This window comes from Phallusia mammillata, chromosome 5 (assembly GCF_965637545.1).
Source record: "Phallusia mammillata chromosome 5, kaPhaMamm4.hap1.1, whole genome shotgun sequence".
Lineage (NCBI taxonomy): Eukaryota > Metazoa > Chordata > Ascidiacea > Phlebobranchia > Ascidiidae > Phallusia > Phallusia mammillata.
Genome location: NC_137256.1, coordinates 6,411,804 through 6,438,526, shown reverse-complemented (window position 1 = coordinate 6,438,526; position 26,723 = coordinate 6,411,804). Strand labels below are relative to the sequence as shown.

The 26,723-nt window shown below is 37.0% G+C and overlaps 3 protein-coding genes across 4 annotated transcripts; 1 reads left to right on the top strand and 2 right to left on the bottom strand.

Annotated features, from left to right (window-relative positions):
* Positions 1–19: 19 nt before the first annotated feature.
* Positions 20–10,497, bottom strand: LOC145228950 (cAMP-dependent protein kinase type II regulatory subunit-like). 2 transcript variants are annotated; one of them, XM_080094175.1, is made up of 10 exons: positions 10,359–10,497; positions 8,530–8,716; positions 8,105–8,152; positions 7,769–7,902; positions 7,218–7,324; positions 6,602–6,761; positions 3,208–3,309; positions 2,569–2,715; positions 1,297–1,423; positions 20–666 (listed from the first exon to the last, which is right to left on the bottom strand). In XM_080094175.1, exons 2-10 carry the CDS (start codon positions 8,603–8,605, stop codon positions 542–544), a joined length of 1,026 nt encoding a protein of 341 aa, XP_079950301.1. In that variant the 5' UTR covers positions 8,606–8,716; positions 10,359–10,497; the 3' UTR covers positions 20–541. The 2 variants fall into 2 exon arrangements, with proteins under 2 accessions (XP_079950301.1, XP_079950300.1); XM_080094174.1 differs by lacking the exon at positions 10,359–10,497 and adding an exon at positions 9,153–9,471.
* Positions 10,498–11,654: 1,157 nt separating this feature from the next.
* On the bottom strand, positions 11,655–22,514 carry LOC145228946 (endoplasmin-like). The gene is made up of 19 exons (XM_080094168.1): positions 22,386–22,514; positions 22,112–22,229; positions 21,900–22,041; positions 21,588–21,704; positions 21,253–21,451; positions 20,636–20,826; positions 20,005–20,154; positions 19,325–19,486; positions 18,868–19,005; positions 17,673–17,750; positions 16,887–17,050; positions 16,386–16,557; positions 15,611–15,856; positions 15,283–15,353; positions 14,916–14,981; positions 13,783–13,861; positions 13,377–13,532; positions 12,986–13,132; positions 11,655–12,237 (listed from the first exon to the last, which is right to left on the bottom strand). Exons 1-19 carry the CDS (start codon positions 22,435–22,437, stop codon positions 12,220–12,222), a joined length of 2,466 nt encoding a protein of 821 aa, XP_079950294.1. The 5' UTR covers positions 22,438–22,514; the 3' UTR covers positions 11,655–12,219.
* Positions 22,515–22,834: 320 nt separating this feature from the next.
* On the top strand, positions 22,835–26,710 carry LOC145228952 (MORN repeat-containing protein 5-like). The gene is made up of 5 exons (XM_080094177.1): positions 22,835–23,055; positions 23,387–23,550; positions 24,565–24,731; positions 25,203–25,365; positions 25,905–26,710. The coding sequence occupies exons 2-5, from the start codon at positions 23,406–23,408 to the stop codon at positions 26,159–26,161; spliced, it is 732 nt and encodes a 243-aa protein (XP_079950303.1). The 5' UTR covers positions 22,835–23,055; positions 23,387–23,405; the 3' UTR covers positions 26,162–26,710.
* The last annotated feature ends 13 nt before the right edge of the window (positions 26,711–26,723 follow it).

The following is a 26,723-nucleotide window of genomic DNA, read 5'->3' as shown; positions in this document are numbered from 1 at the left end:
TGAAAGTTTTTAAAGGCTGTTTGAAGAACTCGAAACAACTTTTATTGCGAAAACTGAACGAATGAAATCGAATAAGCAACGTAAAGGGAACAAAAAAACGCAGTAACTCGGCACACTCGGTGTTTAATGGAAAAATTCAAACACCCGTCTATTTCGCAACATATTTACTGGCATGTACTAATATACCAGGGGGCAAATGAGGTCGTCACAATAAAAATCATAGCAATGCTGCACATTGTGCTTCAAGAAGCAGGAATGATGCTTTGTGGCAGAGAAAAGAGATTAGCAGTCGTTTTGTAAATATAGACATAGAGACAAAATGTGTCTTTTATCACAAGCTTACACTAGAAAACAGCAACACACAAGTGGTCTATTCGGATTTATCAGACCTTGTCTGCTGTGACCAAAAACAAACGCTAAAATCAGCTAAAAAAATTAACACAAAAATAGCGACCAGGCCTCTCGACAGTTTAAAAGTCCGAGGGTGGTGCTGTGTCAGTAGCGGATAAACGATCCGGTTGGCACGTCACGAGTGATGACGTCACTCGCTGTTCATGTTGAGGTCCTGGTAGATTTCGCTTAGCTGCTGCTCGTACAAGGGTATATTGCGCATGAGAAGTTCTTTGCAAGGGCCCAGTAGTCTCTCGAAGGCCTGCACGTCTAAAACTGCACCGGGAAAAGAAAAACTTGTTGTCAGTTTGCATGAAAATACAAAGCTTATATATCGAGAGAGACAATTTAGATTTAGAAAAGGGGTGTGTAGTCGTAGGTGCAGCCGCACGAGTCGTGATTTTGACCAATTTTGTTTAAAAAAACAGCAATAAATTGTTACAAAGGGCAACATAACGGCTTTGTTTTGGGGGTAAAGGGCAAACATAACGGCTTTGTTTTGGGGGTAAAGTGGTCGTCGAATTTTTTAACCAATCGAAAATCCCAAATCGAAAAAGAAATCGTAGACTAATCGACTGCAAAGTCAATTTAAAACCGCATTATAGAATTCGGTTTATATTGATTTATCGCTACTATCGTTCACGTGTTTTTAGCACAATTGTAGTTTCGTAAACGTGTTTGCTACAAATTTTCACTGCAGTACATAACATGTCAGAATAGAGAAAAATCTCTAGAATAGTCATCCTAACCGTTCGACCTAACGAGAAAGGTGGCTTTCCTACATAATATCATTTTATATATTTCATATCCTATTTACCGACTTAACAGGCTACACTTGATTTGACGTGCTAGCAAAACGATTGGGTCCCCACACATTTTATGCGCATTGACTACGGTATATCTTACCTGCACATCGACACTGTCCTTGTGCGAACGCTGAAGCAGCACGAGGTTGGTTTTGTATGAGAGCTAACTCGCCGAAATACTGTCCGTTGGTGTAAGTGTTGAGAACCACCTCGTTGTCAGGGTTGCTCTGGTGAAAAAAAAAAAAAAAAAAACTTGTATCGTCATGAAAACAGTTCAATTTTTTAGGTCACTTGTGAGATAAATTTCCTTAAATTGATCTTCAGTCACATTTTTTTCACAAAATCAAAAAAGCTCATTGTTTTAGGGCAGGGGTTCCCAACCTTTTTACGATCTCGTACCACTTGGGCGCTCTGTACTGCCACGCGTACCACTTCTTGTAGAACAATTTATTTGATCGAATCATATTTTATTCAGAAGAATAATATTGGCCTCGTAAAATAACACTAAAGCACCGCAACCAAATTTAATGAGATTTTTGTTTACCTCTCCACCAATTGGTCAACAAAACCAGATAAATAAATGATAAAGTTGTGAATCCAGGTTTTTGTGAAAAAAAAAACGGAAGCTACTCGCGTACGACCTAAAAAACCCTCGCGTACCACTAATGGTATGCGTACCACAGGTTGGAAACCCCTGTTTTAGGATGACATGTGTAAGTGCTGGAAACTGGCCATGAAGTAGTCTTACTGGGCATTTTTCACAAACATATACGTCATTGAATGCCTGAAAAGCTGGGTGTTTCATAAACGCCTAAGGCACGCATTTATTAAACATTATGCTTCTTCAATTTTCTTGCCATTGTCACGTTTTGCAAATACAGCATATTAAACAACGTGGTACTGCAAGTTTAAGTTAAAACTTGCATTAAACCTCCAAGCCTAATATTTAGTGTTCGGCAAAATACCATTAGTTCAGTCGCGCAGTGCTGGATTAAGGGTCTGCTGGCCTGTAGGCACATTCTATAAGTGGCCCGAAAATCAGGGTTGCCAACTAAAAAAATAGAATTATCAGTGTTGCCAAATCATTGTCACAAAGATCGTTGTTGTAAAGTGGCCTGGATTTTTGACTGGCCTGTAGGCACGTGCCTACTTTGCCTAATGGTTAATCCGGCACTGCATACACGGCATTTCTACAGACTATAATTATACCATCATGTAGTTCAAGAAAACGGATTTTTTTAACATTCCAATTTACAGTGCAGATAGCGTTTCGGTTGGTGCACCTGCATGGCTATTCACATCTGCTTAAAGTCTATTGGGCACAAGTATACAAATGTTCAGGGGTTTCGTCCATCATGAAATCGAAACATACCGGGTCGTCGCCTCTGCGCCTGATCACAACCTCGCCTTCGATGACGATGTAGAAATAGTCCGCTGGGTCGCCCTGACGTAGTATGACGTCACCATCTTCGTAGTTCTTGGTAACCATGGCATCGGCAACTTTCATCCTTTCTTCGGGCTACAAAGTTGGTACAGATTTGTGATGAAAATATTTTCATGATAAAAAATACTTGAAACGTATTCTGTACTAGTAGCTTTGGTGAACAACACAGATCAGTCCTGCAGCATTTATGCAGATCAGTGATCAAGGGATACTCATTTATAAATTATAGTAGGTCACGCCCATTGAAGGCGTACACCGAATCAAGCCAGCCTCCCCAGCATTCCTATGCGACAAGGCACAAACTAGACTAGACAAATCTAGATGTGTAAGAAAAACACACAAAAATATGCAAAAGTTTTACCGTTTTTTATACATGTTTGAGCCCATTTGCTAAAAAGAACTCCTTTTACACTTAAAAGAACTCCTCTCCTTTTACCTAAATTTTTGATTTGTTAATTTAAAAAAAAAACTTAGATGAGTTTTCTGTTTTTTTTAGTAATTTTGTCATTCATGCTTCCACACAATATACAGGACCCCACAAAGTCAAACATTATCAAGCTCTCCTACCGTAAGTGTACTAAGCAGGGGCACAGTTGCAAGAAAATCTTCATACTGCTTTCTTTTCCTAGCAGCATTTTTCACAATGATTCGTCGAAAAGTGGTTCGATCCTAAAAATATCACCAAAAATGTTCAACTTGTTGCTGTGAAACCACTTAAAAACCCTTATACATTACTACTTCATTGGGTATAATCACATAAGTTTCATTTACCTCTTATTTAAATAAACAACAAATATGTATTATAGAGTCATTGAACAAATATGTATTATAGAGTCATTAACTCCAGAAAAATGTCAAACGACCCTGGGACGTTTCCTTAAAAATCAACACTTTAACGATGCTCTAATAAGTTATAACACAGACAAACCAAAAAATAGCCCAGTTTGGTCCACAAATAATGAAATGTGCAGGCTTTTAATTTGAAAACATACATACATGTCAGAATCTTTAAATGCAACAAAACGACATTTTCATAAGCGGTTGTCTCTACATACATAAAAACGGCCACTTGTTTTCAGCCCCACTGCAAATGTTATTGTGGTTTTTGCGTTTCCTGCATTTCGGAAAACCAATCTTGTCCTTTAAATCATAATATCAGGAGCTCGAATGGAGTAGGAAGCCCTTCGTTGCCGTAAAAAGAGTTAATAACCCCTTGTATCCGTCAACTTGCGATTTTCGTGGTCAAAAACGTAGCACTGATGTTAAGTCAACGAAAACTGGCGGCGTAATCGAACACAGTCAAATGCACTTTGGAAAAGAAATCAATAACCCCATTTAGATAAAAATCGCATTAGAAATCATAAGGTTGCATTTGCAAACTGCGTGATGCTCGAAATTGGTGCATTAAATATTAATGCTACATGGAGTAAATTTGCGGCATTGTTTATCGACTGCAATCGTCGGAGTAATTTATACGCACTGTGAGAATCAATAATATCGCAAAGATAAATTTGTCGGGTGGTAAAGATTGCATCTACGATTTATAGTGTGAAATTTCAACCGATATGAAACATAGTAAATTTCATGCCAGTTATAGTTTAGTTCAGTGGTTCTTAACCGGTGGGAAATTTCCCACTAGTGGGAAATTTAATGTTTTCGGAGGGAAATTATGTAAGCTTGAAAAGAGCAAACTCGGGCTCGATGGTCGAAACCGGCTTTGAATTAACCGTTGAAAGCTACATTACTAAAATTTTTCTGCGACAACATGTAAGATTGATTTGACCAAGGTTTACAAGACACATACAAATCCAAAGGCCGTTTGTTGCATCACAGACAAGACTGAAACCGCATCAATGACTTTGCTGTTGTGCGCGAATAAAAGCCTATCCTTTGTTGATTGTGATGCAATAAATGACTAATGTATGCATAGCAGACTCTTCCGTATTCCAAAAAGTTTAATCTCTCACAGAAGCACTATTTAAACCAGGGTGGTCCAACTTTATTTTGTTGCGGGCCATTCAAAATCGTTAACTTATTACGCGGGCCAAGGTTTAGATTTTTGCAGGAAAAACTTTTTTTCTAGGTTAAACTCTAGGGCAGTGCTTCTCAACCTGGGGGTCGCGACCCCCAAAGGGGTCGCCAAGCACTTTTGAGGGGGTCGCGAAGACGCAACCCAACTCGGAATGATTTTATCCGTATCAAAGAAACTTTCCCTGTGACTTCTGTTTAACATAGTAACTCACACGACCGTTTGATTTAGAACGGGCGCAACAATTTTTTTTGCGATTGTATACTTGTATAATTGCCGTTTTTGGCTTTGCTTAACATAAAAAACACGATATAGTGAAATGGTCAGTGAAAATGAGCCACAAACACAATTTTAAGGGTTTTCTGAAGTACAGCAAAACGCCGAACTATTGCAGTTACGTTAGATTGAAAATGTGTGATGAACACAATCAACACATTCTGATAGTTAAACTTCTTGTGTGCGCGTGTAAAGGGGGCGCGTGGTGTTAGAAAATCTCTAAAGGGGGTCGCATAGTAAAAAAGGTTGAGAACCACTGCTCTAGGGTATACACCTATACACCTTTTTTATCTATAGATAAGTTTATTTTTATATTTTGTAGTTATTTACGAAGTAGAAGCTGTCAAAAACATTCAGTTTCCACTCTAGCGCAAAAAATGCCCCTGCACGGTTTAAAGAAGCAGAACCCTTTATTACCAACAATGCCTTGTCATTCGTCACAATAGGAGATTTTGCAGTATTTAATAAGTGTTAATTCTCTCACTAAGAAAACATTGAATTATTGAAAACAAAACTTATGGTTGTCTTTGAAATGTTGGGACTTTCGCGGGCCAACAAAATTATCTTGCGGGCCACAATTGGCCCGCGGGCCTGCAGTTGGACCACGCTGATTTAAACTAAATAAGATTGTAGTATACCTTTAGGGCCAGGCCAAAGCGCTCCACAAAATTATTTCATTTAAAGAATATTTTTTTGTTAACGTATGGCACAAAACATGATTATAAAAATAACAGAGGGGGAAATTCGAAGTTGGTGATTGACTTTAGTGGGAAACCACACCAAAAAGGTTAAGAACCACTGGTCTAGTTGTTAGCAAAATTGTGCTGTAAAAGGGACAAAACATTTAAAGACGTATCTTCAAACAATGAGCGCACAAAATATTTGAATAAGGACCACAATGTTATAGGCGAAACCAAAGTTTAAATTTGTCGTACTGGATAAGAGCAATCAACAAAATTGTGAATAAACGTGTTTTGGGATGTGAAACTGTATTTATGAACCAGGCGTAATATCATGCCATACTTGCTGTCTACAAACACAAAAAAAACGTGTTCTTAGTGTCCAATGTGATGTGAAGACATGGATATGTTTAGCATTGAAACGACGTTAATGCACGATGTTATTACAACCTCATGCACTGTTTGCTTACACCCCAAACATTGTTTTAAATAGAAAATGATACAAGAGCAGTTATAAAATAAGAAGTGACTCTATGTGTAGCAAGTCTACTTAATGCTTTTGTGTGAAAAAAAAACGTTTTTACAGTGACAAGAAATACGAATGTCCAACGAATACTGTTTTGACCCTAGTCAGTATTATTTTGCAGCGAAACAGAGAATGTTTACAAACAGAAAGTTGAGATGTTACCAAAAAGCAATCTGTGGGATTTTTTGCACATATTAGTTTTGAGGTAAACAAAATTTTCAAACTTTTGGACACCCATGAATAAAATAAAAACATTTTTGGAGCTAAAAAATAAAAAAATGAAAAATAACATAAAAACATGAAAACTAAAAACAACTCGATTCTGGCAAAAACCATGTGTTTTACCAAACAATGTGTTTGACAGACAAACATTTCTTGTCTTTACCAAACTTCATCTGACATTTTTTCATTTTATCAAAAATAGCAATTAGTGCTTTAAAGAATACTCACCATTCCCCATAGAGATCCGTCATCAGTGGCAATGATCGTTGCAAGTCTTGGGCAATTGTACATCAGTGCAAGCTCCCCAAAAGCACCACTGCCCTTGTATGCTCCCTTATGTTGTGGAACTTTAGTCACTGGGTCATTGATAAAAATATCAAAGTTGCCTCTAGAAACAAAAACAAACAAAGTACAAAATTAGTTTTTTTTAATATTTGTCAAATCCATTTTGATGTAACATCTCAAAACGAGTAGAACCATACTAGTGCTACATGACCTCTTTAGCCCACACCCAACCTAATTACCTAAAAATATCCTGTTGCCCTACATGTGGTGATACTGATCTATAGTACGATCATTTTAATAGAAAACTTTCTTTAAGCTAAAGTGTAAAACTCCAATAACGCAGTTTAAACAAGCCAAACAAAACAACACATCAGTGAAACAAAAATGTCAAAACAGTTCAAGTTTTATATAAAAAGTCCTTTAAAGTCAAATGTCCCTTTGTAAGGCAAACACAGAATACAAATCCTCCAGTATATTCATGTTAACTATTAAACAAACCAGAACATTGACCTCATGGCCGGGTTGCAGTTCACTATGGGGTGAATTATAAATACCTTACCTTTCAATGACATAGAAGTTGTCACCGTCATCTCCTTCATCTATGACATGTTCACCGGGGCTGACTGTTCTTTCAAACATTGCATCTAACACTTGCTGGGTTTGTTCCTATGTACAAAAGACATCAACATTGCAGCTTAAAATTTGTATTTTGATCAAGAAAAAATGTTTAGTGAGTGGGTGTGATATAAGCATCAGATTGCAAGCATGGCCCAATTTTGGCTTCATATTTTATTAAACAATATGGTAAATCGAGTTTAGATTCTAGGGCATTGCTTGAATTATACATGATACAATTTGCAAATCCCTACAGGGTGTAACTAGTTTAAGAAACACATTTAGTTGACAGTAAAGTTTTAAAATACCATGTCAAAAATATATGGGTGTAGGATTTAAAAAATCAACCATGAAAAATGAAAACATCATACATTATACCTCAAGTGTAAAATTACAGTTTTTACAAAAATTTTGTTTTGCAATTGATAACTAAATTGTTAAATGATGGTGCATATTTACTTCAAAACCCAATTATTACAGGGCTACACTACTTACTGTGTCAAGGCTAGAAAATATGAGCATGTCAGCAATAACTTTAGATAATCTTTCCCTTTGGCCGTCAGTCTTAGGATGAATAACTCTTTCATCGTCATCATCATCCGCATCTGGATCGAATCCTTCAGCACTGACTAAAAGATGACAAAAATAATAAATTTGTTCAAACCTGGGTGGAAATAACGTTAAAATATCCCATTCTTAGATTGGACCATTTTTGTACCATCACACTATTATAGTTAAATTGCATAGCAGTACACTAAAGGTTGACTTATAGTATTATGTTTAAGCATGCACTATTAGGGCAATATGCAGACATTATTTGTATGGACAAACCTGACTTTCGCCTTCCAGCATTTGTTCTTCTTGCCATTAGAGCCATTTCTGAAAACACAATTCTGATTATTAGTTCACAACCTAATGACTTACTAGTTGATAGTGGGCCCTTAATCTTATGTGGGGTCACATAGAAAACAGGTCATACAATATTTTCATGATCACAAACAAATTTTAGCAGAATGAGAAAAATTTTATGTTGTAATGAGCTTGCATTTGCTGGCAATAAAAAGTTTAGAGAAAAACTCAAACACAGTCTTTAGTTTGACATAACAGACAATAAGCTTGGATGGTAAATAACAAAGTTGTCCAAAATCAAGTTACTACTAAAATCAAAAAAGGTAAAAAAGGATTAAGGTGTTTAAGCAATACAAGATGTGTACTGTGGAATGCCATGAAAAATGTCACAATGTAGGAAATCAAACCTTCTGCTTCATCCATATGGTCATCATTATCACTTCCAGCCATTTCTTCATCATCTTGATTAGCTAGTGCACCCATTGCAATCCTGCCTTGTGTTTGGTCTCGATTATCGAGAAGGTCTGAGAAATATTGAGCTGCAAATTCGACAAGATCACTTGGTTGATGGCGTAACACATTCACAACAAATCCCTGCAAAAAATATAGATCAATAATGTTTTGCTTTACATAAAATATATACACATCAAAAACACATGTGTACTTTTTGTTCACACTAAATTTTAAGGACAAAAAACATTCTTAGGAATAACTAACATGTGTCAAAATTCACTTGATTATAATCAGAATGGCTAAAAGTAAAGCAAAATGGACATGCTTTATTTTGTTGTACATTTCATCAGATAAGCAGTCACTTTTATTCCATATGGGCCTGCCTAGTTATTATCAGGTTAATTAACATATCCTAAACACTATTCATATGTGTTAGAAATATTGTAAAAGTATATCAATACATATGTAACTTAAAACTATGATTGTTACCATGTCATACAACAGAGGCAAATACAAGAATAATATATATTAACCAATACACAACACCTAACAAACTACACATATATTGCTTCAATACCTGTAACAAATCGTGCAGTCCTGGCGGCACTGGGACATCAGCCATGCTACACTACGATATTTACAAGTGGCCTCGCACTTCTAGTCACCGGATGTCAATCGTAATATGAGCTACGAGCTCTGCCTGCACTCAATAACGGCGCGTACACAGATTCAGTCCGACCTAACCTAGCTTGGCAAATGATGAAAGCTAGAGAGGCAGAAGGCGTTCGTGCGTCAATGATCAATAAACTGATAGGAAAAGTAGATTCAAGTAGCCCGGCTATACAAGAGGGAGCGATCCGATTACAGACAACCCTTCAGTTATTTTTTTAAGTACACTTGCGTTTTTGTTTTGGTCGGTAACTGCTTTAAAAAGCCGCTGTCAAAATTTCTGATGCTCGTAGCATGACATACGTTTTCTGTAGTATGTTTGCAGTTGCTGTCGCGTGCCTGCTTAATACAACCATTTATAAAGTCTGGACCTGTTCTAATTTGAGCAACAACGTCAGTTGCCAAAGCAACATTAACTACATATAATATTGCGCATTAAATTCAAACAAACTTTCATTACAAGTTAAAATCACTATTCGTTTTATTGGTTTTGCAAAGAACTAGTTTCATTCAAATCAACCCTTATGTTCAATTTCAAGCATTTAAACTAATCCTGGTCAAGCTTTGCTAAACTAGCATAGGATTTCACACCAGCGGTTTACGCCCGGCGTCAGCATGTCAATCTGCACCATTCGCATCGCAGCAGCAGACCCCAGCCTTCGTTATCTGTCTGACACATCGAAAACCGAACCTTGCTCGAAGAGCACAACTACGTATATTGACGTCAATTGAACAAACGCTGCAGTGACGACACAATCAAACATTTGCGTCGTATTCCAAGTCACCGGTTTGAATTGAAAGAGTTCCCGCGAAATAATTTCGAAAGTACATATTTGAACAGCGGCCTACGTTGGCTATCGGCAAATAAAAATCGGACAAGCCTGGCTTAATTTTTTTTCACAAATCGGTAATGGAGTCCCGCGGGCGGTGTTTTAACTGGGCATTGAAAACCGTGCCACAGAGCAAACATAAAATGTTGTTTTTGCAGCCTTGCTTTCAACGAATCGCACATATCCCCGTAGCTTCAGATAACGTCCACACAATAGTGCTGAGATAATACGGACATAAAATGCCCTGAAGCCATAGTCCTAAATCCAATTTCGAAAACAGTTACCTTTTTGTATTGGTTGCCTGGAATATTGGTGCCGACCTTCTGTGCAACAGTTGCGGAAAAAACAAATGCTAATCAGATAAACAAATAGTATTAATCACAACACAATTTTTTCGTCTGGGATAGAAACGCTCGTCGATTTTTCGCCTGCGAACGTAAAACATGAATAATTCAAATTTATCTTTATTTGGGTTGCAAAAATCTTGCTCTCGGTATTAAGGAGCCGCCAGCAAAAGCAGTAAAAGTTACAACCTCACTTGAAGGCTTTTATCGCGACTGTGCAGGTTTGTCAAGCAGAAGGCCTTTTTCGTAAGTGGACCTTTTCAGTCAAGCTATTGAGACCAACGAAGCATGTCGCACCTTTTTCAGAAGGCAGCAAATGAAACCTAGGCACAAAGTGAAAAAAGAGCTGACTTCTCGTGAAAGCACCAGACCACAGCTCAATTGAAACTCAACTAACGTTGCGCTTGTTTTGAAACGCTTAACACTGGTCTTTCGTGTGTGACGTGCTGTGACGCACCTCGCATCAACTGTGACGTACTGAATTCTTCAAACCGAACTCTCTGATGACGCTCACCACTTTTTTCTCTCTTGGCCGAGATCATATTTCAAATATCGGAGAGCGGATGACGAAGTTGGTCGGTTGTTACGCAACTTCGCTTGTGTTGTTGTCTCCCTTTATTAAATACTTTGGTATGTCTTGCGTAGGCTATTCGACGAATCTCTTTTACTATTGTAGATAGTAGGCTACAACAACATCCATTATTTTGTTAAGTTTAGGTGGGCTGTTTCCCATAACAATGCACTAATTATGCCGTTATTGCCTCAGTTTCGAAAGATCCTTAAATTGCACAGAAAAAGAGTGCTTCTACATGGTATTTGTAATTGCGAACAATTTGACAATAGGCCACTTTTATGCGAAAATCATGTTGCAATTTCATGCACTAACGAAACTGATCAGGGAATATAATTATCGGCATATCGTAAATTTGTATTTTTACTGTTTCCCATTTTTTTATCGGTCATATATTTGGTTACCAGTTTTATTTTTCGCGTGCAGGTGCAAGTATACAATTACCAGCAGATTTTGACTTCATTGTTCTCAACAAAAACTTTCTGCAAGAGTTTAACAGCTAACAACTTAGCACCATTGCAGACAAAATTTTCCCTAATTTTTTTGGCGAATCCAAATAATTTTACCGCTATTTTGTTTCCAATACTTATTTATTGATGCTGCTATTCGAACAGCTAAATTTCTCTGTAGGCTACTCTTTTTGCAACAAAAAGTATACGCCGTGGTAAACAGAACACGTTTATTGTGAGGGATAAGTGGGGAACGGGGGCGAGGGGGTAATACTTGACAGCTTCGGGGTCAAACGAGTAAGCTTCACATACTGAATCTCGTTGCAGGGTCGACCAAAAGGGAAATAGGGGGCACAATCAAAAATTTAAACGAGTCCAAATTTACACTAAAGGTCACCAAAAATTCATAAGATTTCCACCCAAAAACAAGTTTTTGCCACTGAGTTACTGAAAAAAGGAAAAAAAACTGTACGGAACATAATTTGTGCTTTAGGCGGTCAATGTATTACACATGTCACAGCTAGAAGTGGGGAAATATAAATTCTACCTAAACATGAATAATAATCAGAGACGAAACCACAAAAAACGCGAACGTAATAGATTTACTATAGAGCGAATAAATTAGCACAAGGGTAGAATCGGTTTCAAGATGTTTTCTGTACGTTTTAGGGCAAGAGCATGAAGAGTTTTTTTGACCGCCAGGTGTCGTCCAGCGCAAGACGGGTCACGTGACAAATAGGTCGGTCTCGGTTGATTGCATTTTGTCGATGTTGGTCGGTTTTTATAATTCGTCGTGGGACTGAAAACAAACGACAATATTATGACAATGTTGCATAAAAGTATAGGCGTTTTAAAATCTAAATTTAAAATTATTAAAACCCAAGAGATTTACTGACAAAGGACTAAGTTGGAATTTAAGGACAATTAAATGTAAATTGCAATTTAGTCCCTGTTGTAGTGCAGTGATTCCCAACCGGGGAAGAATTAACTTCTTAATCTTTTACATGTGGTTTGTAAATATACACTTAAGCTCTGGGAAAATGACCTGTGAAGTTGATATAATACCCAATTTTAAATAAGCTTTGTATGGTTAGCATCTACTATGTACTTTGAAAGGGAGGAATTCGTCGAAAAATGTTGGGAACTACTGCGTTAGTGGAATATGGAAATCGATGGTAAAACTACTAACACAGGAACTCACTGCACGCAGGTTTGCTAAATTCCGGTAGGTGGCGCACTCAAACATTTTATGTGCAGTTTGTGTACAAAGTGCTGGCGGTTAGAGCTATTAGGGTTAGTCGGAGGTTTAATGTTAATAGTAACAATAAAATTAACCTAAACCTAGTCGTTTATGTTAAATTTAGTCCCTAACCCTATCCCAGTTTCACTGCGTTTTAAACTAGCTACGCTCTTTACGCCCTCCATCGGTATTTAGCAAACCGTGTGTGCTGTGAGTTCCTGTGTTGGTAGGTCTACCGAAATCGATACAGACAAAACAAATTTACTTAATTTAAATCAGATATTTGTAACATATTTTTTGCACCCACCTCTTCAGTTTGTTCTTCAGCTTCTGCCTCTGGCTCCTCAACTTCTCCTTCATCTTCACCTGCTTCCTCTTCTTCGTCATCTTCATCAGTTTCAACTTCCTCTTCTTCTTCTTCTTCGGGTTCTTCATCCTCTGGCTCCTCTTCAATCTACACAACAACAATAAATGAAAATGCCATAAAGTGGAAGAGAAAAGCGTTGTCGCTTTTCAGTCTACTAAACAGCAAACTATTTTAATTCTTAATCTAACTAAACCGAGTCAAACTGATTTTCATAAGGCTTCTAGCGCGAACCACATAAAAAGCTCCAATGTACCACAAATATACGTATGTACTTCCTAAAATTTATTAGTTCTTTTACAAATGTCAACGGTTTGTGACCCTTTCCACTCACCGGTGTGTCTGCATCGATGTTAAGGTTCTTGTACAGCATATCGAGGACTCGCTTGGAGAAGTCTACAGTATCCTTAAGCGTGTATCCAGATCTTAGTACAGCGGTATCGAACATCACATCGGCGATCTGCAAAGCCTGGGCGTCTTCTTCGTCCGTCTGTGAGCAAAACAAAGTTTTTTTTAATTACACAACGCATAGTTATAAATATTCTTCGCAAAAAGATACAAGCCATGACAATAGAAACTGTAGAAATGCCGTGATGTTTTACACTCAAAAACTGCCTTGTATCTTTTTGTTTGAATGGCAGTTTGTTATAAGAAACAAATCTCAAGGTTGTAGAAAGCGGATTGTATAGATATTTATGATTTTCGTTTGTGATAAATTTTAATAATTTCAAGAGGCTTACCTCAACTTTGTCCAAGAGGGTTTTGATCAGAGGATGTCTTGGGTTAATTTCCAAAGTCTTCTTCTGGTTTGAGTAGAAGCTGTAATAACAACGCTGTTTTAAAGCAGGATTAAAAACTTTCGTTTAGTTAAACAAAGCTTCAAAAGGGACAACATGTTTCACGTTAACACGACGAAAAAGGCCTCCAAAGATTTTAAAATACAAAACATTTTTAGGTCTTCAGTATGTAGCAGGGTGGTTACCGAGTCACAAAATCGATTTACTATTTAAATCAGTGGTTCTCAACCTTTAAAGTTTGCGGACCAGTAAACTTTAAAAACAAATTTCGCGGACCGGTGGACTTTCAAAATCAACCCAACATGTAATTACGATAAAAATATGCAATTTTAAAGAAATATAAAAATTCAACGTAATGAGAAGTTTGCTGCTGTCCTTCGCACTTTTTCATTTGGCACCACCCTTATCGCATTGTGACGTACAACATGCTGCAAGTTAGGGAACGTGAATATTCTAAATCAGCTTAAAATTGGATGTTTTATTGTTTAATTAATGGACGAGCTTTCAACATCTTGCATTATGCAATTGAGATAAAAAAAATTAATATATTTGGCGGACCGGCAGAAAAGTTGACGCGGACCGGCACCGGTCCGTGGAACGGCGGTTGAGAACCACTGATTTAAATGAAGTCCATCGACACGCATTTATTAATAATACATACAATTAACTTGATTAGACGAAAGGCCTGGGAACGCTAGCACTAAAATGGTTTAGCGGGCCACGTTAAATTAAAATCGAAAAAGCCTATATGAGTCGCACAACCTTTTTTCAATAGGGGATTGCACCCCCCTGATCTATACATGGTAGTAACAGCTACACCACTACTAAATAAAATGGATAATTTAAGCCAACGGATGTGTGGATGACATATTTACAATATCAACTAATCTACCATTACTATAGCACATTTTTCAATGAGATCGAAAAATGCGCGGTAAATTCCCTACACCGCGAGTCTAGTAACCGACTCACGACTGAGGCTTTTTGTAACTTTGAGCCGTCTGTAGGCGTTCCATATTCGGGGACCTGTGCGTGGTAAAAGATACAAGAGGTTAGACGTGTTCTTGGTTACTTACTTTTGTGAAGAATCCTTCTGCGTCTGATAGGCCTGTGCCTTCATAATGCGCTCCATGTTACCGGACCTGATTAAATACATCAAAGTTAAAATCGTATTTTTGCTATGAAAGGCAACTTATTCGTCAACTGAAACACAAAATTGCAGTGCATAACTTTAATAATTACCAATCAGGCATGTTAACCCTTAAATTATTAGTACTTGATCATAATAAACAAACAAATGAAAAATAAATAAAAAGCAATGCGTTTTTTTTTTTCATTGCAAGAAACCTATAATTAAGAGTAATGCAAAACGTTTTTATGTACGTTTGCAAAAGATGGCAAAATATTTGAAAGTTATTCCGAAAAAAAGACCGTATTTATTACCATCCGTATTGGCTGGCGACAAGAGCACATGGTGTTTCGGTGAGACGTTCGGTGACAACGGCTTTCTCGATCTAAAAGTAACAAGAATCGGCGTTAAAGGACAACTCAAGCTATATCCCATTTTTTTTATGGAAGAATCTTACCCAATTTAAAAAAATAAAAAGCGTTATACAAACTGTCTTTTCTATGCACGCAACCAATATTGGGTAAATTATTGTTTCAAAGAAAATGGTTTACCCATTTAGCTAAATTATTGTTTTATTATTGTTTACCCTACTCAAAATAACATTTTAGTTTTAAAAGAGAAGTATCAATTTGAGCAACTCACCTTATCTTTAAGTGCCTTTTCCTTAAGCCATTTAGCGAGTGGTTCGAATTCCTTTTCGAGAGCTTCCTTACGTTCCTTGGCCTTTTCGCCGTCATCCAGACCAAGTCCTTCCTTGGCAACGTTCTGGAATCTCTTGCCGTCGAATTCCGGCAAAGCTTGGATGGTGTATTCGTCTACTGGCTCCGTCAAATACAGCACCTCGTAACCCTTTTTAAGGAGTCGCTCTACGAACGGTGATTTTTCGACCTAAAAACAATAATGCATATATTTACTAATAGGAATGGGACAATAGTTGCAGGGGTACTCTTTGACCAAACATCTCGCTTAAGCAAGCCCGAGGTAGGATGACATCATAACAATAGGTGGTATGGTGCCAGTAATACGCTCAAAAGAAGATTTTATAATACTCCAAAACTACTATTCGTTTGTTGCTCTATTTTTTGTTGCCACTAATAAGCTAATAAGATTAGAAGATTCTGCAATACTCAGTACTTATTACTCTGGTCCTTTGAGGTAAATTTCAAAAAACAGTTATTTAACGTAGATTAACCGAAAACAAACTGTCCTATTGTTTCTATTGTTTTGAAATTTTGAGTTGAGCTTATTTTGCTAGGTAAAAGAAAACATAGCCACGCAATTGCACTAAAAACAATGACCAAGTCAAAAACAGCTGCGCAACGTTCAAAACGTTATGGAGGGCAAAACGAGCTCAAGCTACACCGTGTATCTATATTCGCAAACATAAGAAATACATCTGTCAGTGAAACAGGCTTACCTCCTCACGACCGTTGCCGGCGCAGAAATAGATTTTGTCTTGCTTTTCCTTCATGCGTTCGACGTAAGCTTCTAGACTGGTTTGATCGTCTTTGCTGTTTGATGTGAAAAAGCGAAGGAGCTTGGCGAGACGAGTTCTGTTGCTGTGGTCCTCGATCACTCCAAGTTTAATGCTGTTTAAAAAATAAACAGCTTCATAATTGGCCTAAAAGGCTAATTAACGAATTCAAAGCAGAGCAGAGTTTTAACTAGCATATAGGAAGGTATTAGCTTTGACACCCCAAAATACACACGGCATTTTAACACACATTTTATCACTAGTTTGCAATTAATTAGATTTTTTGTTGCGACATACTACATCAAAATATTATTTTGCACGTTCGAAACGCTAAAGCGATTTGTTTAGTATGGCGTTTGGTATTTTTGCAGTGCTAAGAGCTTAGTAAAACGCTTTTTCAAAAGTATGATTAAAAATGGGTGATGTGATGTTCAGAGTTCTTACTTGGTGCCGAATTCCTTCCAGAACTTTTCCATGTAAACTTCGGCGTCAAGTTTCTTGATCATGTCGAGTGCCTTACGCACCAACTTCTTCTTGATGACTTTGAGAAGTTTGTGTTGTTGCAGAGTTTCACGAGACACGTTCAGTGGAAGATCATCGCTGTCCACCTATCAGCACAAAATGCGATTTGTATCCATATTTAAAATGTCTGATTTGATGATATATCGTTGCACCATGTTTTTTGTATGTTTGAGACTACTGTTACCATCTACTAACTAGTTAATCTACTACTCTGGTCTACAAAAGCAATGGTACTTCGCATTGCTTGGCTGAAATTGTAAAAAGGCTTTCTTTAAATTACCATCGGTTACCAGTTTATCAACGACAAAAACGCAAAGAAATACAAGGCCGCCTGACAAAAAAATTTCAAACGGCCTTTAGATTTAAACATTAGCTCTGATAGGGGAAATCTTTTCCAAAACTTGGTAGACATAAAACCAATGAAAGTAAAACTTCGAAAAACATTTTTATAATTGAAGTAGTGGTTCTCAAACGTTAGGCTTCAGTTACATTATAACATACTGCTTTAGCGTTTTTTTTTTGTGAAAAACAGTTAATAAAAAAGAAAAACAGAAATAGTTTTTGCTACTTTAATTTAATGGGTGCGACTGCTTTTCGCGTCATAGTGAAGATAAAAGTGACAATACAACGCAAATCGAATATCCACTCGCTTGATTTATATTGAAGCTTATGCGCACAATTAAACACTGGCATTTATGATCGACTTACCACACCCTTGACGAAAGACAGGTACTTGGGCATCATATCTTGGAAGTCATCAGTGATGAAAACTCTACGTACGTACATCTGTTCACCACCAAAAAATACACTACGGTTAAATGAGACTACTCTACTACACACGAAACATAGAGATATGTTCTGGTGTCCACTTCCCGCTATTGTTGTTGTGGTGGCCACTAGTGGCGCCAGCGGGACTCACCACACCGTGGACGAAGCTTAGATAGGAGGGCACCATATCACGCATGTCATCCGTTATGAAAACACGTCGCACATAAAGCTATAAATTAAAATGTAGCGACTAAATGTACGAATTACTGCATAGAAAACTTATATTTATTAAGTTAACTCCACAATGAAGTACTTTGATTAGTTTAAAAATTTATGAAATAGCAATCAAAATTTTATAATTATAACTAGCTTCAAAAACCATTTTTAACCCATGCCTTATTTAGCCTACAGTTACAAACATAAGATTGTACATAAAACTTGGTCACTCTCATTAAATTATAAACAACACAACTTCCTGCAAAAACGTTAGGGCATGGTGTCACTTCATGCAGTGCAAAACAAAATATAAGCAAGGAAAAGGCATGCAAAGAATTAAGAAGAGTTCAGGTTTGTTTACAGTAAAATACAAGTGATTAGCAGTACAGAGGTTTCAAAAATAAATCATCACAAATATAAACTAGGTACCCCCAAAATTAACATTATTTTTTTAATTTTATCATTTTATCACAAAAATAAACTCTAAATCTAATTTCATGTGACATATAACCCAAAGTGTAGTTTTAAACAGAAAGTCCAGTACCTCCTATCTACTACAAGTTGAATGCTACACATTCAACTTGCTCCAACCAACCCCACTATTTCTTTGTTTATCGCATTATCTACCTTAATATGGTCCACTTTTTTACCATAAGCATCGAACATGGCTTTAGGAGCTACCTCGGGAACGAAGAGCACACTTTTAAACGACACCTCGCCTTCAGCAGAGAAATGTGTTTGGCCCAGCGGCGCAGTGGTGTCCTTTCTCAACACCACACAGAAAAGAGAAACAAATAGAAAGAATTAGCAAATCATGCATGCATTGAAAAGGGGGTGTTCACTTTTGGGGTTAAGTATGATAGGGGTAGGGGGCAAAGCACACATACATGCAACAGAGCAAGGCATGCAGCGGGCCGACCTTGATAAAGTCTGTCTTTTTCTGGCCATAATCCTGGAACATACCACCTGGGGCAGTGGCAGGAATGAAGAGGATTGATTTAAAGGAAACCTCTCCTTCTGCTACGAAATGAGTTTTGGCGAGTGGCTCAGCAGATTCCTTGGTTAAGTTTTGATATTTACGTTATTTAAAGAAAAAATAAAATAATACACAGCTGGTTTGATATTTTCGTTATTAAGAAAAAGTCATACATTATAATACAAAAAAAAGTCTGGTGTAAAAGTATGATAAACATTTTTTAGGTTCACATAAACCATTATATTAAAACTTTTCTCTTTAAAAATATACAAATATATTTATGAGTGCTTGTTTCGGGCTAAAAAGTATTGCACATAATACAGTTCACTTTTACAAAACTTGAAACGAAGTTTTTGTTTGTTTAGCACAAATGCACATCACTAGTTTTTAAGGTGCTCACTTTGGAGATTGACTTGTAGAAGTTGTGGTACTCTTCATTTGTAATATCTTTGGCTGGTCGTTGCCAAACTGGTTTAGTTTGATTGATAAGTTCCCAATCCCATACAGTCTTCTCAATAGTTTTGGTCTTTGGCTTCTTTTCCTCTTCAGCCTCTTCTTCAACCTGGTAAAGAAAAAGGTCATCAGCAAAACCAAAATAAGCGGACATTAAAAGGTCAATTGTATTTGGCAAGACAGGCTTTTTTTCCATAAGGATAACTTCAGTTAAGTAAAAAATTTTTGTAGTGTAGCAATAACAGCCTATAAAATGTCGGCAGTTTTCTATTGCCTTAAGCAAGGTTCTCTAAGTATTTTAACAAAGAGTCACATTGCTGAAGTTTTGAAGATCAGGTATGGTGGAGTTTCCCAAATTGTAAAAAGGCGTTTTACAAAAATTTATAAATGACTGAAATTGAAAATGTTTTGTGGAGAAGCAATGTTTTTAAACCAAACAAAAAGATATGTAGAATATTAATAATATATTGCATTTTTGTTTCACAAAATATATTTTAAATGAAAATTATACATTCAGAAAAGCTTGTTAGCCTAGAAAAACTATAGCTAATTGTACTTTGGAGACCAAGTCTTCAAAATAAACTGGAAAATTCCACTAAAATATTTGCAAGTAGGTGTTTTGCTTACCTCTGCCTCATCATCTTTTTCCTCATCAGTCTCTTCTTCGGCAGCTTCCTCCTCCTTGGCTTCCTCTTCCTCAACTGGGACTTCTTCCTTGACTGTCTTTTCAGCCCACAAGTAGATGGGGAAGTTGATGAATTGGGAATATTTCTGGATCTGAAAACAAAAATCACACAATAATTACATCAATCGTTCAAGGAATTTTTGCCTTATGTCACAACACAATAGTTACATTTTGCTGCTAATTTCCCGACAAGAAAAAAAGGGGAACCAAAATTTTAACAACCTTATTTTGAGGTTATTTTCATGTATATAATCATTGATACAATAAAAGGTACAAACAGTTATTTCTTGGTATCTAGTGGATGAGTTTGCATGCAAACTATAAAACCATTCTCTTGTTGGTTTAAATTTGCTCCCTAATGCAAGAAAATTGCAAAAAGGCAAAAAAATGCGTACAGAATTTTTAGTCTTGATTGAAGTTTGATAAAAAAAAAATTTAGACTACTTGTAGACATATATATATAGTGATTTCATTTTACTGCAAAAATAAATGAGTGCATACAATCATTTTACATCAATCTACTTTTTCAGTCCATGTCATGAGTTAATAATTTATGAGAATTCCACAAATTACCAGGTCTCTGATGGTTCCTGGTTCCAAATAGTCTGAGGCCTCTTCCTTAAGGTAGAGGGATACTGTGGTTCCACGGCCAAGTGTGTTACCACGAGGATCGTCAACGATAGAGAAAGATTCAGAATCAGATTCCCAGATGTGCTGTGTTTCATCATCATTGTGCTTAGATGTTACAACCACTTTGTCAGCAACTGTCAATCAAAAAGAGAATGTGATTTAGAGTTAAAATCATTGTTTTTTAACAAATTTGTCATTCAATTGGACGATATGCAACCTGGTGCACAAACCGCTTGTTTGTTTGTTTTTTATATCTTTTTTATTTATTTTTAGCTAAAAATTATTTAATACAAATTATACTACTGAGTTTTTTATGTACAGTAAACTTCTGTTAATCCAGACCCATTTGCACCAAAAATTTTGTCCAGATTAGGTGAAGATCCGGATTAACTGATGTCAATTAAAGCCTTACTACATTACAAATCATTTGTACCTCAAATTTCGTCTACATTAGACCCAGATAACCAAATGCAGTTTAAACAAGATTTTACTGCATTGTTGTTAGAGTAAATAAGGAAACGGTCACTTTCTAATATTAATAAACAGTTAACATCATTTACCCAAAAATGAAGAGTAGAATCCAACACCAAATTGACCAATAAGATCAGACACCGAATCCTCAGTTTGTGCATTAGACATATGCTCAAAGAATTCACTTGTACCAGACTTAGCAATTGTACCGAGGTTCTTAATAAGATCATTTTTAGTCATTCCAATACCAGTGTCAGTCACATGGAGAACGTTGTTTTCTTTGTCAACCTAAAAACCAACAAACTATGAATAAAGACAAAATACACGGGATTCATACCTTAATAATTAGACTTCAAGGACAAAATTATGATATTTTTCTTTTAACACACTGTAAGTAATGGGAGAGTAGATTTTCAATGTGTACCTTGACTTTAATGGAAAGTTCAGAAGTAGCAGCAAGTGCAGCTTCATTAGTAAGCGACAGCAACCTGATTTTGTCCAAAGCATCAGATGCATTGGAGATCAATTCTCTCAAGAAAATCTAAAAAAGTCATAAATAACGTTATCAACTTATCATTGATGATGGTATGAGCATGTTTCAATACTAAGGCATGTAGCTTTTTATGTATATTTGGGCTGTTATATTCCTTAATATACAACTAAACCTAAAAGGCACAAATATATATATATTCTAAACACACTTCCCTATAAAATTCAAAAATTTTAAAAGACATACCTCCTTGTTTCTGTAGAGTGAGTTGATAATGAGTTTCATCATCCTGTTAACTTCAGCTTGGAAAACATGCTTTTCAGATTGTTCTCGAAGCTGTTTCACTTCACTTGGACTCAAACCATCAATATGTATCGCTTCCTCTTCTCTGTAAACACAGTTTGTTGCATATAGCTATTTCATGTCACACAATTTTGAAAATAAACATTGAAACCTACCTTTGGACAACTTCATCATCTGTTTTTGATGCGTCTGCAGCCTTTCCAATGTCTGCATCAACTTTGGGGTTTTCTTCCTCTGTTGCTTCATTCTCATCCGACCTAACTTGTCCAGAGGCTGTAAAAAATGCAAATTATAGTCTCATTGAAATACTTCCTTTTATTTATTGCAATCAAAAACAACTTGCAAATAGCCACCAAAAACAAAATCATAGCAGTAATTTGACACCAACATTGCTAAACTATTGACCCTATAATAGAAACATATACTTACAAAGTAAGAGGCACAAGGCCACCAGCGAGATCATCCAAAACGATTTTGACATGTTTGAAAATGTCGTTTACCAAATCTTTTCTAATTATTCTACCCTGTACACCTGAAAAAATATCCAACAAAATGTTACCAATTCAAAGCAAAACTAGCAATAAACGAAATCGCCCCGTATGAAAATGCAATTAGCCTTAACTACACCATACGTGTAAGAAAGGTATATGTAAAGCCGAACGTCCAACGTAACCTTTTTAAAGGCGTTTTTTAACAAGTCATTTCCTGTTCAAAAAATTCCTCTGCACCTGTTTTATGAACAAGACACGCAGGCGTCCCGCACAAATGGCCAACAGATTAACGAACTAATGTACCTGTACAAAATAAAGGTGCCAGGCACCGACACACAACGCTTTTGACTACGTTTCCTTCAGGTTCTGGATTTTGGTTGGGCTAGTTTGAAAACGTGTCTTTCTGTGCGCAATCAAGCGCGACCGATTGCCAGTTCGCGTATGCAGTCGCGCGTGTCCGTTACTGGTTGTCGCGTCTAGACCAATAGGAGCTCGCCACGAGTAGTGCGTCACAATCCACGCCGGACTTGGCCCATCGTGATTGGTTGAAACGAAGACTGCCGTAGGGAAAGAACCGTTTTCGATACTAAACTGTTTACAAATGATTGGTAATGTACATTTTTAGGCTTTATTTGTAAAATAGTCCATATTTAACCAATATCGCTTGGTTTTGGAATAATATTTACAACAAATTTGGATTCATGTGTCATCAATAATGTTCAATGCAATGTAAATGGTCGATGTTTTGCATTTAATATAAAATAGCTAGAGGTGGTACACTTTACTGAACTACAACTGGTGTAATAGATTTAAGTTACCATACACAGTGTGGCATATGAGAGTTTAGTAATCAATAGTGATGTCATAATAACTTAATATCCTGAAAAATTTAGGCTGTCCCACTATTGTCAAGATTTCATTTTTTACTTTTTATCTTAGATTGTAAGGAAATTGCAACATGGAAGGCGACGAACCTACGCACCGACTTGCTAACTACACTGGAGATATCAAGAATGGTCGCATGGAAGGAAAGGGAATTTATTGGTTTGACACAGAAACGAGGTACGAGGGAGAGTTCAAAGATGGAATGTTCCACGGGCCAGGTAAGTAATATTAAACGGACAAACACAAGCATACGTTTCAATTGTTTGCTTTGCTGTCACACCAGCGATTGCTGGTATTTTTTTGCGCAGTGACCTCAGCGGCGCGACTCAATTACGTTTCAAATTTTACCAGCGCAATTTTTCGCGACCCATAGTTATACCCATTGATTATTATTTTAGCATTACTTGTCTTTATTTTAGCAGCTTATTAAGGTCTATAGCCCAGGGGTTCCCAAATGTTTTTGGTCTGTGGCCCAAATGTCTATTTAATAGCGATTCGTGGCTCACCGCATGCTGTAAATTTGGGCACAAACAAAAAAATAACTCAAAAACAGGCGAAATGGTTTCTAGCAATTTATTTTTAATAAGACACATCCTGAAATTTGGCTACAAGATTCGGAATTCTTTGCAAATATTATATTTTTCAAAACAAAGCGCTTAATATTTACAGCAGTGGTTCTCAACTGGTGGTTCATGGGCCACTAGTCTGGTCCACGATGACTTTTTGGGTGGTCCACGGGACGTCCACTAATTTTGGTGATAAACTAGAGACTATTGCATATTACACGTTGAAAGAGTATTGAAATGTTAGCTGTTAATGATTGTATCTCACTTCTTGAAAATCGGTTTAAAACTATTATGTTTCAAGCCCAAACACTAGTTTCGTTTGTCTACTTCAAAATTGCTCAAAAATCGAGTGGTCCACCATATTATTTTTACTGAGGCGGTGGTCCAAGACCTGAAACGAGTTGAGAACCACCGATCTACAGTATAACAAAACAGTAGAATCTGTTCAAATAGCTCTGTGGCCCATTGAAAATGTCTTGGTGGTCTATAGTACTAACCCATGGCCCACAGTTTGGGAACCACTGGTCTAGCCAAACGTTAGGTCATTTGGTAAACAATAAGCGTCAAATGCAAGTTTACGGCAAATGTCCAATGCGGTGTCGATATAAATCTAATTTGACAGTTAGTGCAACGTCCAATGTAATTGTTTATTTTTATTGTGTGCAGGGACTTTGTTCTTTCCGGATGGTGGTCTGTATAAAACTTCGTGGTGTAACGGACGTGACGTGGGTGGGAACTATATGTTTAAAGACGGACTCGATTTTGAAAATGACGACAGAACGCTCACCGGATGGCGCTATTGCAACCGTGTGTGGGACCGCAGGTTTTATAAGGTCAGTTTTGGGCCATGAACTTGGCCGAATTGTCCTGCGCGCCTGACCGCATACAGACATAAAACACCTGATCAGGATTCATCCTTGGGAACGACCATGAACTCCTAAAAAAAACTGACCTTATATATATATATATATATATATATATATATATACATATATATACATACGAATTCTAAACAGTTTTTTTTTTTCATTGTCTATGTATGGGCCAGGTCCTATGGACAATTCGTCCAAGTTTCTGCCCATGAAAAAATGCATAAGGTCAGTTTCAATTTCATGCATCTGCATGTAACTTATTTGTAACAGATAAGTGTACACAGTATTTTCCTCTTTCCTTTTTAGCTATTCGCAATAAAGCATTCTCATACATGCCCAAATTGTCAAAACTATTTAAATTGAGCCATATTGTAGTCTTTTAAGTCTTTCAGTAATGTCATTTTCGACAATTACGTTGCACCACTTATGCAGGAAATCACTGATGGGTTGCGACCGGTTGATCGCTGCATGATGTCCGCACAAAGCTCAGAAACAGGCACACCCAATCACCTCATCCCTGACAATTGCTACGATACTGGAGACGGCTATTATAATCCTGTCGAGAGGGTCGTCTACAATTACGCGGAAAAGGAAGGTTAGGTACTTGTATTGTTTTTAACAAAGGTCTGTAATGGTAATTATTTAAGAAATATATTTTGGCAAACTGGTCCCATTTTTAAATATGATATGACCTGGCTGTAGTTACAAAATAAAGTAGGTTTATTTAATTTAAACAATAACTGTCAGAGTATTTGTGCATAAAGAATGCATCATGCAGACCTGCAGACCTGCACTCGTGAAGACAACACTGATTGTTGAAATTTCTGCCTTCTCTGGCAGTCATGTTTTTGATTAAATTACTCTTTATAAGTACGTGTATAGTGTCAAAGTAAGTTTGGGATGATAAATCATGCAACCGTCTTATTAGCACTTTAAATGCGACATACATAAACATATTTGCATTTGATGTTTCAAACCAAATTTTGGTGAAATCAGGCATTACAAAAGCATTAAACGCTTCCTTTTGCTTGTATTCTTTTCCTGGTTATACTGAGTGAAAAGCTTGTACTACGGGGTAATTAACATTACAAATTTGGGTTTAAAACGCATGACCTGTCGACTTTTTTGTTGCAGGTAGAGCAAATAAGTTCGTGCGCAATGTGACCGACGATGAACACGAATGGATTGTGAACAAATGTCGTCAGGGTTGCGACCGATTCGTGGGACTTCAAAGAATCGACGATTATAGTGACGTGAACAGACTGAGTCGCCAAGTAGGGAGGATGGCATTGGACAAAGCCGGTGATTTCGCTCAGGGGTTAAGGGTCAAGCGCGAGCGAGAGGAAAATAGCGGACAAAAAAGAGTTTCTTTTCAAATTTACGAAAATTAAAAGTTTTGGTCATGTCTTTATTACTGCAGTATTATTTTGTGTTTTTTTTAAGTGAGCCTATAACCGATTGATGCTTCTTTTACAAAATAACAGCTACAATCTGCGCCTTTTCGTATATTATTTCTGCACTTGCAGACAGTGCACACTGTTTCGACCTGCACTGATGCACTGATGAGACCTTATAGGTCGAAACAGTGTGCACTGTCTGCAGCTTATCATTTATTGGCTCTATGCTTTTACATTTCTGCACTTATCTGTGGAACATAGTATGCCAGGCCTATTGAAGGTCCATACATGTGGAACATACCGAGCCCAGCCAAACACCTGGAACTATGCATGTTATAGACGGCTTGTCCCGACGCTTCGGGGCTGATCCTAACAAGCAAAATAGTTATAAGAATTGCTTATTTGAAAATTGTATGCATTTCTTCAGTAAAGTCTTTGTCATAGGGAACGGCTATACATCTTTTGAGCATTTAGGCGTATCGAGTGCGGTTTCCTTTTACCTCTACTTGGTTCTGGCTGTACATAAACACTTCGTGCATTGTTTATCTTTTGTTTA

What these genes read in the sequence shown, in the direction of transcription:
- LOC145228950 (XM_080094174.1), bottom strand. Translation starts at nt 9,197, where the DNA reads ATGGCTGATGTCCCAGTGCCGCCAGGACTGCACGATTTGTTACAG. An exon ending in GACTGCACGATTTGTTACAG is followed by an intron (nt 8,717 to 9,152) that starts GTATTGAAGCAA and finishes TATTTTTTGCAG; the next exon opens with GGATTTGTTGTGAATGTGTT. An exon ending in GGCGCAGAGGCGACGACCCG is followed by an intron (nt 1,424 to 2,568) that starts GTATGTTTCGAT and finishes TTTTTTCACCAG; the next exon opens with AGCAACCCTGACAACGAGGT.
- LOC145228946 (XM_080094168.1), bottom strand. Translation starts at nt 22,437, where the DNA reads ATGTCAAAATCGTTTTGGATGATCTCGCTGGTGGCCTTGTGCCTCTTA. An exon ending in CACTCTACAGAAACAAGGAG is followed by an intron (nt 21,705 to 21,899) that starts GTATGTCTTTTA and finishes TGACTTTTTTAG; the next exon opens with ATTTTCTTGAGAGAATTGAT. An exon ending in AAAAGACAGACTTTATCAAG is followed by an intron (nt 17,751 to 18,867) that starts GTCGGCCCGCTG and finishes GGTGGTGAACAG; the next exon opens with ATGTACGTACGTAGAGTTTT.
- LOC145228952 (XM_080094177.1), top strand. Translation starts at nt 23,406, where the DNA reads ATGGAAGGCGACGAACCTACGCACCGACTTGCTAACTACACTGGAGAT. An exon ending in TGGAATGTTCCACGGGCCAG is followed by an intron (nt 23,551 to 24,564) that starts GTAAGTAATATT and finishes TATTGTGTGCAG; the next exon opens with GGACTTTGTTCTTTCCGGAT. An exon ending in GGGACCGCAGGTTTTATAAG is followed by an intron (nt 24,732 to 25,202) that starts GTCAGTTTTGGG and finishes CCACTTATGCAG; the next exon opens with GAAATCACTGATGGGTTGCG.